The sequence below is a fragment of the Hippopotamus amphibius genome, chromosome 5 (assembly GCF_030028045.1).
Source record: "Hippopotamus amphibius kiboko isolate mHipAmp2 chromosome 5, mHipAmp2.hap2, whole genome shotgun sequence".
Classification (NCBI taxonomy): Eukaryota; Metazoa; Chordata; class Mammalia; order Artiodactyla; family Hippopotamidae; genus Hippopotamus; species Hippopotamus amphibius.
Genome location: NC_080190.1, coordinates 102,327,541 through 102,346,319, shown reverse-complemented (window position 1 = coordinate 102,346,319; position 18,779 = coordinate 102,327,541). Strand labels below are relative to the sequence as shown.

At 37.5% G+C, this 18,779-nt stretch overlaps 1 protein-coding gene across 4 annotated transcripts in view; it reads left to right on the top strand.

The window, feature by feature from the left end:
- Window positions 1–18,779, top strand: part of RALYL (RALY RNA binding protein like) — a 726,682-nt gene that overhangs the window by 693,553 nt on the left and 14,350 nt on the right. For 2 of the 4 annotated variants that reach the window (XM_057735922.1, XM_057735921.1), the window contains exon 8: window positions 1,738–1,910. In XM_057735922.1, coding sequence (XP_057591905.1) covers window positions 1,738–1,910 — 173 coding nt within the window. Of the gene's footprint in view, window positions 1–1,737; window positions 2,271–18,779 lie in introns of those variants that run through there. The other 2 variants (XM_057735919.1, XM_057735920.1) reach the window with 1 other exon arrangement.

The following is an 18,779-nucleotide window of genomic DNA, read 5'->3' as shown; positions in this document are numbered from 1 at the left end:
GGACTTAAGAACCAGGTCATTTGAACAAGCAATATCATGACCCAGAGTGGCTAGAAGTGAGGGGGTCAGGTGATGAATACAAAACCTCTTTTAGGAGAAAGAATGGAAGATCAAACCAGAGCAGCTAAATCCATTGTGCTGTCCAGGATTAGCGATATACAGGCAGTAAGGTGGAGCATAGGGTACGATTAATGTCAGAGGACATGATTAATGTCCAAACTTTTCAGTGCTCTAACTAGTCTGTCCATCACAGCTTTTGTTTTTCAATTAAAATATAGTTGATTTACAATGTTGTGTTAGTTTCGGGTGTACAGCAAAGAATAGAAAAAAAGTGGTCTGGAACTGAACACACAATACCTCCTTGGAGTTATGCTTGTATTTATATAAGTAATAAGTATTACATTTTAAACAATTTATAAAAGATGATATCTGCTTACTTATACATCGTGTTTATCCATTTATTGATTTACATATTAGTTACATTTGAAAAAATTTGTGCTGGATCAATATGTACATAACAATGCTTATTTTCCTTTTAACTCACATTATGAAAAAGACCAGGAATGAATACCCCGAAATATTTTGGCTCTATCAACTGTCCTTATTGCCATAAAATATAAATAAATAAACTCAAAGTGTAGCATCTCTTAAAACTCAAATAATGGGATAATCATCTGATAAAATAATAATAATCAAAATGAGTGAAAAGCACCCAGCTTTGGAGATAGTCATGTACACATGGGAATAGGAGAAGGAGGAACATGAGATAATATCATTTATTCAATACCCAGTGCTTCTTGGTATTTTCACAAGAGAGGAAAACCAACCCTTAGGGAAAATAATTATTAAGTTGTCAGCATAATTGCCACTTGGGCAGATTTCTGTAAACGGAATGCATACACCCTGATATCAGACAGAATTCTATTAATGTAGAATGTAGCTTCATTTTTTGAGCACTTATTATTTGCAAATCACTATACTGAACACTTTGATTTACTACTCCAAGCCCTGAAAGTTAAAATATATCTATCCTGATTGTGTGGATGAGAAAACTGAAGCGTAAGGAGGGTTAATCATTTCAGCATCACAAAGCTTGTAAATGAGGAAGGTCGACATTGAACCTGGGCTCTCTGACACCAGAATTTTATTCTTAACCATTGTAGTTAACCACGTCTACCAACGGAATTTAGAGTAAAAAACATCAAAGGATTGTTCACATGGACATGTTGTTGACAGCCAACATATCTGCTTTTGCACTGTTTTCCTCAGTGAGTTTTTGTCTTTTTCACTTAGGCTTGAACTTGTCAGTGAGCTTCCTTCATCCTCCTTCCTTGAGTGAACAAGTTCTATGTTTTATCTGATTTCCAACCCCCCTCTTTTTTTTTTTCTTGCTGTATTTTCTCCTCAGAGAGAACATCCTTATCAGAAAGGAATATATATAACCAGAAAGATCAAACTGTTTATGTAAATCTTTGTTTCTTTATATACAAGTACCATCTGGATTCCCCCATTTCTGCCAATTCTGTTAAAAGATAATATGCTTTCATGTAAATACACATAGATATATGAACATAATTTACATGACTGAATAAATTCAACCTTAACAGAATATTGCTTTATCTTCCTCACACCCTAAATAGTACAGAGTTTACCCATTCATAGACTGTTTTTTCATGGTTTATCCAAATGGCTCGTGAGCAACCCAAGGTAGTAGTCATTTGCTTTCTCCCCCCCCAGAAGCTCAGAAGAAGCAATTGGAAGAGAGTATAGAGCTGATCCAAGATGAATGTGTGTCAGAGAATGCAGACCACTCTACAGAGGAGCCTGCTGAAGGAGGGCCTGATGCCGATGGAGAAGAGATGACTGATGGGATAGAGGAGGACTTCGATGAAGATGGGGGTCATGAGCTGGTAGGAACTGAACACTTGGTGTCCACACCCTTTGGTAATAGTACCAGCATGTCAGCAACTCATTCATTCTAAAATATAGAATAATTATTGGGGGCTTATTTCTTTCTTACACACATATATTTAAGGCAACCTCAGGCAGTGGTTTGCACATAATAAGTGCTCAATATATTTTGGCTAATTTAAAATATAAGGGAACAAATGAATGAACAGGAATGTTATATATGAGATTAGGTATACTTACAGTTTCAAATGAAAGATTCTCTTTCTCAAATGCTTCATCATGAAAGGAATCTTGTGTTTGTGCAATTACATGTGAGCTGTATATGGTATAATATCCTGGTAACAAAACAGTCATTTACTGGAAGATTCATGGCTCCCCTCTTATTTAAAAGTGTCACTCACAGATGAAAATTATATTAGTTATATGGCCAACAGTCCTTTGTACACTCTTCTCACGAAGATGACCCTTTGGTGTATAGCCAGCCTATCGTCTTCAGTGCCTGTGCTGCTTGATAACCAGTTTTTATGAGTTGCGGATTGGACCGATACTTGATTCTTTACATGTTTTATTTTCCCAATGTTGTAATCATCATACTCCTCATTTCCAGATGGTTTTTCTTGTATAAATACACCAGGGGCTTGGTAAATATATGCTGATGAGGGTTCTATTTCTCATAGTTTATCGGCCATGAAATTAAATTTACTATCTTAAAGGGATTGACTAATAAAAATGATAAGGTGTGTGCGTGTGTGTGTGTGTGTGTGTGTGTGTTGCTGCGCCTCAAATATGTATGGACTCATTGTGTTAAACTTGACTTATCCTAGGTAATATCAGATTCCAATTTGTTTTAATCCTTGTTGTTACTTAACTAATTTTGTGTGGTGGTTGTTTTGGCATGGTGACTACACTCTCTTTAGTTTCATTTATGGAATTCTATATTAATTTTTAACATTCCAGCTCTGTTTAAATTGCATGGCACCTTCATTTAAACTTTTCAGATAAGAGCCTTTAACAACCACCCTTATTTCTACAAAAGTCTGCATCAGTTTGAAGGACTTAAGTACCTATTTTTAGAACTGATTTGATTTCTGGAATCTATTGAGCAGGGGCAGAATGAAAGGCTAACAAGTTTCTCAGCTTCTCCTTAGGCAGGACTTTAATCCACCAACATAAGTTCCTCAGCCCATTCTAATCAGACTTTTGTTGTCACCACCTTGTTGTGACTGCTTTTGTTGAGGTCTCTGGAGGCTTCCATGTTGCCATTACCAATGGTTGCCTCTCTGTTCTTATTTTAATCTCTCTCTCAGCAGAATTTCACTGAAAACTGATCGGGAGAATTTCTCAGAATACTAGTTGTTCGTGCTCACTCACCTGTGCTAGAAACTTTCCCTCCATATCCCCACTAAATAATGGAGTAGCCCAGGGCTTTGTCATGGACCACCTTCTCTTACTACACCCTTTTGCAAGGTAACCTCATTAAATACCGGAGCTCTAAGTGTTAGTTATAGGCCAGAGATTCCTAAATCTATATTTCTACTTCTCATCTCCTCCTGGAATTCCAGACTCCAGTAGATGCCTATCTCCTCATAGATGTTCAGTAAACAATTGACACTTAACATGCCAGAAACATTCTTGATTTTTTCTAGCCATCTTATCTCTTTCCAGTCTTACGCATGCTGGTAAACATCATTGTCATCTGCACAGTTGCTAAAAACCAGGAAGATGCCAGGAGAGAGAGAAAGAACTTGGTGAGGAGAAAGGGAGAAAGTCCCCGGTGCTGACGGGAAAGGAATCTAGGATGCAGGTGTATGTATAGGCTGGGCTTCGACCTGAAAAGGACACACCTTCATTGCAACAAACTGTAGTAAGTCTGAAGATTTGGTGGCAAGTGCTTGAGGGAATTCAAGCACCAACTGCAAGTCAGAGGGTGATAATCTCTGAAAAGTGAGAAGAGGTGGGCATTATCACAGATTTGAGGAAAAAGGAGAAGATGTGAAGAAGCGAGTGTGGAAAACGTAGAAGACACTAATTTGGAAAACATGTAAAGATTGACAGTTTTCACAGCCAATTGAGGTTAGCATTAAAGAGTAGTATTTTGCAAACTTTAAGTTTTATCAGAATAACCTGGAGTTTATTCATTCCCATTCCTGATGGTTAAAACACAGATTGCTGTGTCCCATTCCAAGAGTTTCTGATTCAGTAGGCTGAGTGAGTCTGGGATTTCACATTTCCAACAGGTTCCCGAGTCCTGCTGATGTTGCCCGTCTGGGGTTCTCTTTGAGAACCACTGTTATGGAGGTGTCAACCAGTGCAGCTGGGAATTGCCTCCACTGGATTTTATCAGTTGGATTTTTGTCAGATTAGTGCAAAGAAAAACAATAAGTAGAGTTGAGAACATAAGTAAAAAGTGTGGCTAACCGGAGAAATCATGGAATTGAACCTAGACAGGGAAGGAAGGGGACACAGGAAGGGGACTGAGAAGGAGAAAATAGTGGCACAAAGGGAATAGAGGTCCCTATACCGATAAGGACCAGAGGAAAGGAAAGGAAATGAGTAAGAGAAAAGGGAGGGTTGTACTCAGAGACTGAGATATTTCAGAGAAGTGACAGTTAGATGAAGAGAAAATCCATGGAAGGGGGTGATGGAAGTGGGATCAGGAGAAAAGTCACTCCTTATGAAGAATTCAGGGAACTGAGAGGCTCAGATGCAAGATGGCTCATCTCTATGTGCATGAAATCACTCCAAACACCAGATAGAAGTAAAAGAGTAAGACAGTTATGAAAAGTCAGCTGTCATGAAAGAGGTACCAAGGCCCATTTTTGTCCCAGATTTGTCACTATCCAATCCAATCGATTCACCTTAAACATACTTCTCTGAGTCTCAAATTTCTTATCTGCAAATAGTAAAGTTAGATCAGAAATTTCTAAAATCCATTCTGTTTGATCTTTCCTCTGAGTCAGTCTGTGTTCCAGGAACACTGTGTCTGAAGGAGCAAGGGTTTAGCATGCAGCCAAGGGAACAAAGCCAAACCATAGTGCTTAGTTTATGCTCTGAACACACAGAAAGTAACTAATTAGAACTCTTGCTGCCTGGAGGTTCTCAGGTTTTCTCCCTCAACTCCTGCCTTATAATTGGGGGTTTAGCTAATGGGAAGTAAGGATACTATCTCTAGTATGTCATTTTGTTTCTAAGACTTGGAAATCAATGAGTCAGCATGAGTAAATTCAGCCCCTGTAGTCTAAATGGAGACTGGGGAGTCCCTCCCAGTGATTGGCCGAGAGAAAAGTCCCTCTTCTGTTGTACTTTCTTTTCCAGACCACATGAACCAAATCATGCTTGGTTCCCAAAAAGGAAAGACATATACCTTCTCTTTTTAAAAGGAGGATATACTCGTAATTACAAATTCAGCAAGGATACAATATAATTAGGTTTTTAGTGCATACAATAGGAACTAAAAAGAAAACTAGTATCCACATGCTCAACCAGCTGCTCAAAGAAAATCTGAAATGAATGGGAAGAAAGACTTGTATCTGAAGGAAGGGAGAGCCAGCAAAATGTGCTAGAGGGACAGCCATAAGTGGTGGCACCCCTTGTGGAGCATGTGGGAAGCTGCTTCATACAATATCTACATCTAAATATCCAGTTAGTGAAATCAATTTTCATTAAACAATCCATTCAACTGATGTTTAGGTGCCTACTGTGAATGAACCAGGTGCTACAAAAATTATACAGATAACTAAAATGATTATTTTATATGTAAAACGAAATGTTTAAGTAAGCAGTTCTTTTTGTCAAGTAGCTTAGTGCCTTAGAGAAGACTGATTTCCTTAAGTAAAAAATAATAGACTTGGATTTTATCATTTATAAGAAGCCAGTCAAGGCTAAAAATCTGTGATTCTATACTAATCTATGCCTATGCAGTTCATTAGTGTCTCTAAATTAAGGTTTGAATATATTTAAAATTGAACATTAAATATATTTTAATATTGATGCATTATACATACCTTATCAAACTGCTGTCAGAATTGTTTCTGAATAAATCCATTAGCAAATACTTATTGACTGACCACTCATGAGATTTTTGCTATGGGAATAATGAAGAAAGTCATGTTTTTTTCCTCAAGAAGACTATGTATTAACTGACGATGAAAGCTACAGACAAAACACACAAAGCGATGTATTATGATAAGACCCATATGAAAGATCCAGTTTACAAGCGGGGACTCACACATAGATGGGAAGTCACCAGAGTCTCCTGGCAGAAGCAGTGCTAGAACTTTACCTCAAAGGACGCTGAGTTAAGGAACAGCATGTGCTAAGATGAGGAAGAATATTCAAATCAGCCTTCATTGTTCTCAGATCATTTTATGGAAATTATATTTAATATCAAAAATACATTAGATATTTCATATTAAGTGGGTGGGTGGATGGATAGATAAGCAGATAGGTAAATAGGTTTTTGATAAAACTACTAAAAACTTCACAAAGACATTTATCTTTCAAGCTTTTTTACTTTCTCCATATCCACCAAAGTTGTAATCCGCTTTTCTATAAAATAACATAATCCACAAAGAAGTAGTCTGTGCCCAAATGAGAATTCTGTAGCCAAGTGAGTGCTTAGTGCCCCGCTAATTCCAAAGGGGAAATGAACTCTCTCCAGGTGCATGAGAGAAGATGAATGAGAAAGGTGACTGTGCACATCCAAGGACATCATAAGCTGTCAGCTACATTCAGCAGCCTTTGAGAGGCTAATCAGCTTTTTCCAAAGGAAAGTTTTGGGTCGACTTACATCCAAAGACCTAAGGTGCTTGCTAGAAATGCTGACATGGATTATCTGGGGAAGAGTCCAGGAATCTGTGCTTTTATCAGGCTGAGGTTTGAAACTATAGCGCTACATCAATTCCCAAAAGAAACTATATAGACAGACCAAATATTCAAATGCATTAGAGAATCTGAGCTCTTTTGAATTTTACTTGTAATTTCTTTTGCTGACTACATACAGTCAAATCAGGGAACTCTACTAAGAATCCACAGTAGAATGACCTAGCTGGATTGTGTAATACTTAGGCGTGCAAGTTGAGTACCACGTTGTAATACATCTTTCAGCATTTAACAAAACATTCAGCTAAGCAGTGAGTCACCTGGGCTTACAAGCTATTGAATTGCTGTGCACATTGGGGAAGGTCCTAGACCACATATCCAATGCTGTAGTTGAAGAGAACTCAAAGCAGGCATTCTGATACACGATTGAAAAACTGGAAGGTATAAAGCACTCTGATCAATATCCTCGGTCTTCATGAACTAGACTGAAAACGTTTCCTTCTTTTCAAAGCTTTTTGTTTCTTTCCTAATGAAATCTTTCACGTGGATGCTCTCCCGTATCAACTGTGCTTCAAACTCTTTTTAATATCATCATTTGGACTGAACACTAGCTAGAGGACAAATAAGAACTTGGGAGACACATTCCCAATGGTAGTGCCAACTGAATTAGTTAGAGGTATATATCACAAGGGAGCAAGAAAGTGTTCACTAAACCTATTTGATTTGGGTCTGTATTCAAAACCTTCATCTTGAACTCTATCAATCTGTCATATGCTATCGTCCGACCCTCCTGACAACAGCTATTAAGGACATAAAGAAAGCCTCCATTCATAATTTAAGTGGAGTTAGAGATAGGTTGAACAGTCAAGGTGCATGTGTCCTGCAAGTGACCTGGCCTGGGTGACATGCTTCTGAGCCACAAATGGCCAAGGCCATGACAGCTAAGTGGCCAGCTCTTCTCAACAGAAACAGGATATGGCTAAGCCTTTAATATGAGGCAAAGGGTGTGATAGGCTGACATCTCTGCTCTGGCTTCCAATCTTGGAATCCAGCCTCTTTGGGAGCTCTGATCCTTCTGTAATAAATATTCCTCAGAATGAATTTCAGACTAGTTCTTTTGGCATCTCCCTTGATTTCAGTCATTTTTATTTCAGCTAAAGAACTCTGCTTAGGGTAAACTTCTATTTTCCCCAGGAAGCTAGATGGCTTGGTTGTTAAACACATGAGCCCTGTCTATAGTCGGTTAAATTTGAATTTCTGACAGAAGCAGTTCAAATCTCTATGACTTTGTGCAGGCGAGTTACCTGTCTTTCATCAGTAAAAAAGGGTTGATAATAATATATGCCTGATCTGGGATTGCTGTGAAAAGTAAATGAGGTAACATCTAAAACACACATGCCTAGCACAAAGATAGAGGTAGGGTTTCCAGATTTGGCAAATAAAAACACAAGACACCAGTTAAATCTGAATTTCAGATAAACAAGAGTAATTTTCTAATATAATCATGTCCCCTGTATTCCATGGGACATACTTGAAACAAAAAAAGTTATCATTTATCTGAAATTGAAATTCACCAGAGCTTCCTGTGATTTACCTGGCAATACTCAATAGAAATAGGTTTGAATACTGGCCTTCAACACATTATTTAACTTCTTTCAGCATCTGCATTGTTATCTATGAAACTGGAATAATAACACCCCTTCTGAGGGCTCTAGTAAGGATTAAATGAGATAATTCATGAGCTGTGCTTAAGGAAGTCTCCAAAACAATTTAAGATGTAAATTGCAACTATTGTTATCATTATTGAGTTTATTGTTACCATCTCATTTTGCAAGTGAAGCTTTCAATAAAACATTACAAAATTTCTAGCAACATAATCTTTCATATGGAACCTTATGTCTTTAAAGTCTCTAGAGAGTCAAATTTGTTGAAAAGCACTTCTTATTTGATAAGAAAGCCTTCAGGAAACAAATGTAATATTCTGAGAAGAATCATACTTCGCTTTCATCTCGTTAACTTTTTCTTTTATTTTATACTTGCTGGCTTATTCAATCCAAAAGAATTCCTTTTCAAGCCCTTTTATGACTTTCTTTTTAAAGGATAATGCTACCTGTAGCCTGTGGTGATATATGCCTTTTATTTTAGTTTTTGCTATAGATTTGCTCTCTGGCTGATGTGATCTGGCTACCAATTTAATAACAGATGGTCAATTGTGGTTTTGAAGAATCTGAGCATGTGAGAACCCTTATATAGCACATTTCCTATGGTCACCCAGCCACTCATTCATTAAAAGAACCATGAAATTTTTGAATAAATTGCAGAAACTCAGTAATGTGCCAGATACTGTAAGTTGCTAAAGATTCAAAGAACAAAGCGTAGTGGCTTCTGGTTCTATAGAGCTCTCACTGAGTAGGAGAGGGAAGTGCTGCAGCCAGAACAAGTGAACAGATATTAACAAAACAGTGTGGTAAGTGCAAGTATCACATGCATCGTGATCTATGGGAAGTGAAATAGAGCAAATGAGTCTGAACAGACATCATGAAGGTTGTGACTTTGGGGTTTCGTTCTTATTGAGAAAGCCTGTGCAAGGTAAACAAAGCTTAGATGGCATTACCAACAGAGAATAGAAAATATCAAGAGGAAAGGCTTGAAGGACTTTGCTGTCTATTGAGAAGCGGGTTGATTTGTTTGGCTAAAGCAGGGGTTCTCAGTGGGTGGTCCCAGGACTAGCAGCATCATATGATGTAGAGACTTGTTAGAAAGCAAATTTTCAGAAAAACAAATTCTCAGGCTCTAACTCAGACTTACTGAATCAAAAACTCTGTGGGGGAGTCTCAGCAATCTGTATATTCACAAGCCCTCCAGGTGATTCTGATACCTACAGTTTGAAAATCACTGGACTACCGCACCTGGGTTTTCAAATCTGGTACACATAGAATCACCAAGGGTGCTTTTTTATAAATCACGAGGACAGGGGCCTCAAACTGTAACAATTCAATCAGATTAAACTTGGGGGTGGGGCCCAAGCAAAAGTCCAAAGACGTTTTAGTGTGTAACCAGAGTTGAGAACCTTGGAGACAGAGCACATGGTACGTGAAGAAGGAAGGGTGAATAGGCACTTCGCCAAAGAAGAAATAGGCACATAAAAATTCACTCGAAACCATTAGTATTCAGGAAAATAAAAATTAAAACAACAATAAAGTAACAGTGAACCCCCCCCACCGCCCGCCCCAGGAATTGCCAAAATTGACTAATAGGATCAAATGTTGGCTTTGAAACTCTCCAACATGGGTGGTAGGCAGATACAGTGCAACGACCATTGAGGATGTCTGGCAGTTTCTTATAAAACTAGACATAATGCATCAGCAATTCAACCCCTAAGCGTTCAAGAGAAATGGAAATATGTGTCCAGGAAGCACTTGTATAAGAAAGTCTTAGCAGTTCTACTCATGATATCCCCAAACTAGAAACAATCAATTGGAAAATGGATATAAAGGAAGCAAACTGTTGATACGTGCAACAATGTGGAGGAAGTTTAGAAACATGATGCTGGGAGAAAGAGGCCTCGTGCAAAAGAGTGCAATATCTTGTGATTGTATTGAAAGAAGCGGAAGTTGCCTGAAGGGTGAGAGTTAGGGGCCGGGACTGACTTTTCTGGAATGTGATTCTCTTCCTCGTCCTGGGGAACATCCATTCATATGTCAATGTTCAGCTCTGTCTAACACTACACCCTCTAGAAACCTTCCAGATATCCCTAGAGTTAAGTGTGTCCCCTAGAACCTACACAGACCCCTGTTAGGATACTCATTTCATTGTTGCTACTAATTTTTTTAAAGGTTTATCTCCACTAGCCTAAAAACCCCTTTCTTTTGGTTTTGGATTCCTCAGCATCCAGTCTTCGGCATCCGATAAGGCATATGGGGATGGGTGAGGTGGGTAGAATAGAGGGATGCTGAATTACTTGCCAATATTTGACACATTATATCATGTCTTTGTGTATATCCTGTTTCTCCTTCCTTGAATATCCTTCCCCACTCTTTACTTCATCTGACTGGTCAACACATGCTGTTTCTTCAAGACCAATCTCACATGTCATGAACTCATCCCTGAACAAGGCCCCCAACTTATCCCGGACACAATTGGGTTTGCTTCTTTCTTAGACCACACTATACAAGTCTCATTTAGTTAACTTTCTATATTGTAATTAGTGATTTCCCTTCTTTCTGGCTCACTGATGTGTGAATTTCTCAGGGCTTATTTTATTTGGTATTTTTCCTTAGTGTGGGGCTTAGCACATGTTAATGTTAATGAATATTTGTTAAAGAAACAGAGAAAAATATCCTCAGATTACCTCAAACTAGGAGCCGTCTTATTTTAAGTACATTTTGTTGTGTATTGTAATCAGATTGTGTTCTAAATATTACTCGTGTATGCATGCCCTCTGTGATTTAGAGCATTATTATACAAAGCAGAGAAGCAAACAGTTTTCATTATAACTTATTCAGTAGGTCATTCAGGCAGCAGCCTGCATCTTAAAGGCACTGAGGAGGAACAGCAGAAGGAGGCTTAAAACCAGCACATCAAAGTCAACACAGCAGTATTGACTCTGTTATGTTGGTTTTCGGTGATTTTGTATTATTACCTCCCATGAGGGATAAAAATGCAAATTTTAAGTAACCTGAATTTAGTTAGCAAAGCTAGAACACTGAGTTATAAAACAAACCAGAAAATAAGCCTCCCCAGCTGCAATTTCTAAGCCCCCAAAGCACACAAAAAGCAAACAATCACAAGTTCATAAGAAAATAAACTTCAGAGAATTCAAAACTAAAGTATGCCCCGATAAGTATACTAGATGTTATGATTCCGGCTACAACAGGAGGGCAATGTGGTCTTTAGAAAATGGGCTTTAGAGCTAAGGGATTTTGAGATGTTACAAGTATTGTGGTAGACAAGCAATTTCCAGACTTCCTCTGCTGATGTTAAGAGGCAGAATAATAAATCTAGAGTATAGACTCAAACAAAATAAAATATTTTCACAATTCCAGAGTTTCTACACAGAGAGAAACAAAAGAGGAAGAGAGTAGAAGGGTTCTAAAGTGCTCTTTAGAAATGAGAGGCAGTCTAAAAATAAGCCTTAAGTATATAAAAAAGAGAGGAAACGCTGCTTTTCTAGTAGTGCTATGATGTGCTAGAGGAAAATAGAGCAATCTGAAGTATTAATGCTGTCAGATTTCAAAAGGCTAGCTATGAAAGTTACTGGAGAAATAAAACAATACTGCCAACAAAAAGACCCTAGGCTACCAACATAGTGCAATTTTTTAAGGAAATATTTATATGCATGCAAGCTACCACCAAAGTGACCACAATGTTAATGTCAAAGAAAAATTGCACTGGATGGAGTTAACCAGGCAAGGAAGACTCTTTTCAGGAATATGGCAGTAGGGGTCAAGCCTATTACAATGGAGGAGAAAGCTTGAACCCAACTCTGTTGAAACAGAGGGCAGCAAAGTTTTTAAGTATTGGGATGAACTGCTGGAAAAGTACTAGAAGACACTAGAGAGGAGGTTGGTCAAGGTGATTAGGCCATCTGTGTTTGCTAATTGTCACTTATCTAAGTTAGGCTCCTACTCACCCACAGAGACTGAGAGATGGGGCCCTTATTTTCCCTGATTGATTACATTTCAAAAGGATGGCTTTCAGGTCCTTGAGAAAGAAGTAACTAAATTATGAAACTGGCAAAAGGCTGGGAGAAGATTTACACCTCAAAGGGGCAGAGAAAGAGTTTACAAATACAAGTTTTCTAAAGTAAATGCTCTAAGAAAATGAGGTCATGGACCTGTAGTCAGGAAACCTGTCTAAAGTTTAGTCAAGCTGAGGGAAACCTAAGGCTGTCTTGCTCATCAGGACAAAAATCTCACACATTTTATACATCATTTATCTCCCCAAGAGACAAAAAGTTGAACCTCTTGATAGTTTCCTGTACAGCTTCTAAGAGATCTCAGAGCCATTTCCAGAGCTTCACCATTACATGTGTCAGATTAAAAACAAATATGGACTTTACTAAATTAGGGTTAGGGTTAGGGTTAGGGTTAGGAGGTGCTTTATTTGAAAGAATTATTGCAAGGGAAGATGGAACTATTGCAATAGAGAGCCTTGACCATAAAATCTGCAATCATATGAAGAGTTAGGCTAAAAGGGTTTTTCTTTTTATAGAGAGGAATAAACAAGACTAGAACAAACTGGATGCTGGGAAATGAGGTGAATGGTAGATTGGGTAGTGTTTCACCCTGGGAGCAGCCTATTTTCCAGGAGGGATCCTTCTGGAGGGGCTTTGTATTAGTTCAGTCTGATGGTGGGCCAAAGTTCAGAGTCCTGGAAGAAAAGTTTATCCAAAGTTTGGTTAACAAGAATTTTATTCTCATTGATCAACAGGATAAAACAGTTTAGCTCATCATTTATGGGTCCAAGAATAGGAGTTTGGGGGGTTGAAAGGTCTGTGTCTAGCTGTGTCATAAGTAAACAGGGAGGTATCAGTGGTCTTATCTGAGTCATAGTGGAAGGGTGGTTCTTTGCAGTAAGCCTTTTCTAAAACACCAAGAGTGGAATGGGGGTGGCGGGGGGGGGGGGTCTTAACCTTCACTGTTTTTTAGGATCATAGGGCTCAAGTAAAATTCAGCATTATCTTGTATCTAGAGGTTATTTGGCCTTTACTTTTGGAGATAACTCTATGCTGTAAACATTAGAGAGTGGGATTAATCCCTGATGAGATTATTTCTAAGTCAAAAGTTAGAAGAAGGACCCAGATTCACTAGACCTCTAAACATATACTCTAAAAACAGGGGTAAGGGGAATTTGGTCTCTTCGTCCTTTGTAAATAGAGAAAAACATTTTACCCTGACAAAAGTTCAGGCATAAGTTTAGCAATTCAGTTCAAAGGAGGGGTATTAGGGGTTTAGATTTAGATGAACAAGCCTTTTAATAGCTGTAGGATCTTAGGCAAAACATTGACTCCCTGTGACTCACTCCCACATCTTGTAAAGGAAGTTTTTGCAAGTTATTGAGAGGAATAAATGAGATCATGTTTATAAACATCCCTGCTATGAGTACATATCTTGGTAAACTTAATCTCTCCCCTCAAGCCACAAAATTTCCAGTTGTAGGAAATTTTAATAACTTTAAAAAATTTAAATGATTTGATTACAATGTTTATACATGTTCTCGTGTAACTTTGTCTTAAATTTTCAGCATATTTTATTAGCAATCTTATGTCACACATCAAGATATTCTTTTGAGATAACCTCCATTGAACTGAAGAATAGAGGTTTATAAACTAACATAGAACCACCTGAAATCTCTGAAAAAAGTTACAGTGATTTCAAAATTGGAGAAAGTTATTTTCATTTCTAAGAAGACAGGTACGAAGAAGAAATGAAGTGGTCAAGAAATAAGAAGGTACATAATTATCCTATTAGGAAGAAAGATTTGTCTATCACATATGTGGTCATACATAATCACACTTGACAAGTTCTAGATTTTTATGTTTTAGTCTTTGAATCTGGCTCCATCCCCACCACCATTGGAACCTCGGTCTCCCCACATTAATTTGAATGCAGAGACTCCCATCCAAATGATCACTCTCTCTCTCTCTCTCTCTCACACACACACACACACACACACACACAAGGAGTTCTATATATGGAATAGAAGTGTCATATTCTAGCTGCCTAGGAGGTAGCTGATACCAAGCAGGGTCCTGTGGGGCTCCTGGGCACAAAGCTTTTCTGTGTCCCCTATTTCTTTGATTATAGGAAAACAGCCTTCATTCAGCCCCCATGACCTTCCCTGAGTTCCAGTGGGCAGATTCAAGCAGTTGTTAATTAATGAAGGGAGGGGATGCACGCAACCTGGGAGAAACAGGCAAGAGCAGCCTTGGGGCAGGTCCTGCTTCCCCAGCAACAACACACACAACAATATCTTTGAGCTATTTTGCAGAAGTTGAAACCCCCTCCAGGTGCTAGAAGTTAATGACTAATGATGGTATGCTGCCCACAAACATGTAGACCCCAGAGCAGTTGGACCTGAAGGTTGACAATACTGACTCCTACTAAAATCACCACCAACCCATCAGAAGAATGCAAGACTGTTACTACCCTGATCCTTATCGCCTACCCCTGACCAGGAGCCCTGACTATAAGACCTCTCCCTGTTCCCCAGAGAGGAGGGTTCTTGAGGCGCTAACCTACTGTGTTCCTCCTTCACCTGGCAAAGTAATAAAGCTATTCCTTTCTACTCCTCCAAAGCTCTGTCTCGGTATTTCTAATTGGCATAGGTGAACAGAGGCCAGGTTTTTCTCGGCAACAGCGGCCATTATTCCATTAAGTATGAATAAGAGTCTACCTAACCATATTGGTAACACAGGGTTCTTAAGAGTCCACACGTGTGGTTTGCTCAGAATGCCTATTTTTGTGTCAAAAGGACAAAACCCATACTATAGTTCTTATGTTGTCTAGCCAAACATTGTCAGTAAATTCTTCTAAGATTCATAGAGGCTTCTAAGATTCATAGAGGCAAAAAAAAAAGTCTTTCTATTCCTATAAATTATTCCCCTATAAGTTATTATTGTAGCTTTATAGTATAGTCTGAAGTCAAGGAATGTGATTCCTCCAGTTCTGTTCTTTCTTGAGATTATTTTGACTATTTGGAGTCCTTTGTATCGAATATTTTCATATAAATTTTAAAATTATTTGTGCTAGTTCTGTGAAAAATGCCATTGGTATTTTGATAAGAATTGCATTTAATCTGTAGATTGCCTTGAGTAGTATGATCATTTTAACAATATTAATTCTTCCAACCCAAAACCTGGTATATCTTTCCATCTGTTTGCATTGTCTTCAGTTTCTTTCATCAGTATCTTAAATTTACCTAAGGAGACAAAAGTCCTTTACTCCAAAAACTATAAGACACTGATGAAAGAAATTATACAGTATTTTTAAGAAATAAAAATAATTTGAGGAAGTGACGTAAAGCGTAAGAAAACCAAAAGAAATAATTTCATTTCTATAAGAAAATAATGCTGAAATATGTGAACAGGCGCTTGTGAGTCTGCTCAGCAAAACTGATTACATATTTGTTAAAATGTTTCCATTTCTCTGTGAGCCACTCATGAGAAATAAATAATTCACTGATTGCCTAGTAGGTGTAGCTTTGCTTCCTTTGACTTTTAAAGGATCATTTTAACTAGAATTACCTTCAGTTTAGGGGAAACATAAAGACTGCAAATTGCATTTTGTAAAAGGGCATTTTTTTAATGGCACTGTAACCATGGGAATATCATTTAGAGTCATAAAATTTTAACCAGACTTTGTCTATATTCCCTCCTTGGTTTCTAAGGCTGCCTCTGTGCACCATAGCATAGTATATGCATATTCCATTAAATTTTCTGGTGCCTTTTCACTGTTTACTGTGTTTAAATGGACGATTGTGTGTCAGTGAACACTCCAGACACTGAAGTTCATGTGAGTGTGTTCACTGCATTTGTTGAACAACCAGGTGAAAATTACTATCTTAAATCTTCCCTATCTTTACATTCAAAGAACGAATATAGAAGTAGTTTATTTCATCCTATTAAATAATGAATGTTGGATCCCTGATGTAATACTAATATAGTCCTTGAATTTTCTGGCATTAATATTATATGAATACTACATTTTTTAAAATTATCATCATTTTATTCTTCCAGATCTGTATGTTGGTAATACTTACTATTTTCTAGAATATCAAATCTATAAAACACTGGAACCTGTAGTTATATTTTCTTTATTCTAAATCTAAAATGTTATTCACAAGTAATATTCTATCTGTAAATATCAAACGCTATTTCTTAGATACTTCAGGCAATTCATTCATCTAAAGTGTTAAAATATATTCAAATTACATGATTATTTTCCAACGTTTCTTTACTGGATAGTTTAATAGGTATTTTCCAGAAAGAGTTAGTTCATTATAGATACTGACCTCCCATTGTCTTTTCCAGAAGAGGTTGAATTTATCGGCCTAAAAATTTTATACACCAAATGACTAGCGTTTTTTTTTCAAGTTTTGAATTTTTTTAATGCTCCAAATATAGTTCACCCATTACCAAGTGTTATGTACATAGGACTTCACTGATTTTTATCGCTAGTTTTTAAAATATTAAGTGTGATGAACTTTAAAAACTTCAGAATAAAAATTTTTAACATAGGTAAATGACTATGATCGTTTGATAAGTATCAGTGCAAGAAACTTGTACTTGAGCAAAGAAAGCTAAGAAAGTCATTAACTGCAGTATTTCTGATGAATCTAATGTTATACCTGTTCAAGCTACACTGAATCTAATAATCTGTGACAGAAGAAATGGGAAGAGGTATGAAAGCTTTTCATTAAATCAGAAATTGAAAGAAAGCAAAAAAATGGCCTTTTTCAATTTTATTCATGGCTCAACAGACAGGATCACAGTGGAAAAGAAATTAATTGTCCAAATGGTGCCTGCCTTTTTACAATCCTTGCCCCATAGTCTGGAAGTTAATTCCTAAATGTATTTTCCTGCAGTGGTATGAAATTTGTATGTAGGCAGTATTTGAATTGCAAAAGGGCATCTTCAGTTAACACCCCTCTCCCCATCCCCACTCCTCCCCCTCCCCCTCCCCCCATCCTCCCCTCACACACACACTGTGTGCCTTTACCACCAAAGCAGTAGGAGACTATGTCTGGCTGTTTCCCGTGCATAAAACTCTCCCAGGTGCAAACCAGCCCACACTTATCAGCCCTACTGTACCTCAGAATTTTCCCTCACAAACCTTCACTGTCTCTAGGATGCCTCTGAATATGGAAAAATCACAAGCTCCAGGGTAGCCTGGGATGAAATGAAAGTTCAGGGCTTTGGAAGCCTGATAAGACTTCTTATCAACTGGAACCTAATAAGTATTCTGAATACCTTGTGCATATTTGATATTTTCTATCTTGCCGCAGTTTTAGGAATACATATTAATAATGTTCAGTAACATTTCCAAAAAGCAAACTTTGCTAGTGTGTGGTCTACTGGAAGTAACATCTATAGCTGCCATTTAAATCTATGTGAATTGGACAGGGTGTGGAATCTTTTGGGGCTTAGTTGTCACAAAAATGTAGAAAAATAGCTTATCTTTAAAAAGGCAGAAAGATGAAAAACTGTGATATAATATATACATACACATACACACAAACACACACACACACACACACACAGAGAAGGAGAGGCTTTTATTTCATTCCAAGTCAAAAAAATAAAAGGAGGAAAAGGAAACAATATTCTCCATTTTCACTTCCTTCCAGGAATAAGCATGAGTTTTTATATACATCATTTCATTTATTGCCTAAAATAATGTTGGGGAGTAGGAATTTTGTAAGTAACTGGTTTTACAAATGTTAACTAACTTCCCCAGGGTCATACTGATAATAAAAGCAGAATCAGGGTTCAAGCAGGGTCTGTAAGATTCCAGTGACCTTAGATATTTTCACAGATTATTGTTTACAGATTTTATTAATTTTAATCTGTGCTGTACCCTTATCATTTTTGCCATATCTATAAACCACTGGTAGTATTTTAACTTAATTTTTAAAATTAAATTGACATTTTTTTAAATTTAAAATAAATGTATATTTAAAACTAAACTTTAGTTCATTCCAGTAAGTGAAAAACCATACTGTCCTTTTTCATAGTAGGAAATATATTTTAAATAAATATAATGAAAAGACAACACATTTTTTAACATTTAGCTTGGGTTTTCTTTTCATATGTTGAAAAATCTTGTGTTTCTTCTCTAATTAAAAAAAAAAAGGCAGACAGTAATGGAGAAGCATCAGAACAAGCATGAGCAGAAAATTTCTCTTTAATGCAATCAGAACTGGAAGAACACTGAGAGGGACAATTTTCTCCTGATGCACGTCAGTGTTTTTAATGCATCTTCCCACCTAACAACGTCTTGGGCACCTGCAGCAGTTTGTTTACCACTCTGGGAACACAGGGCTCC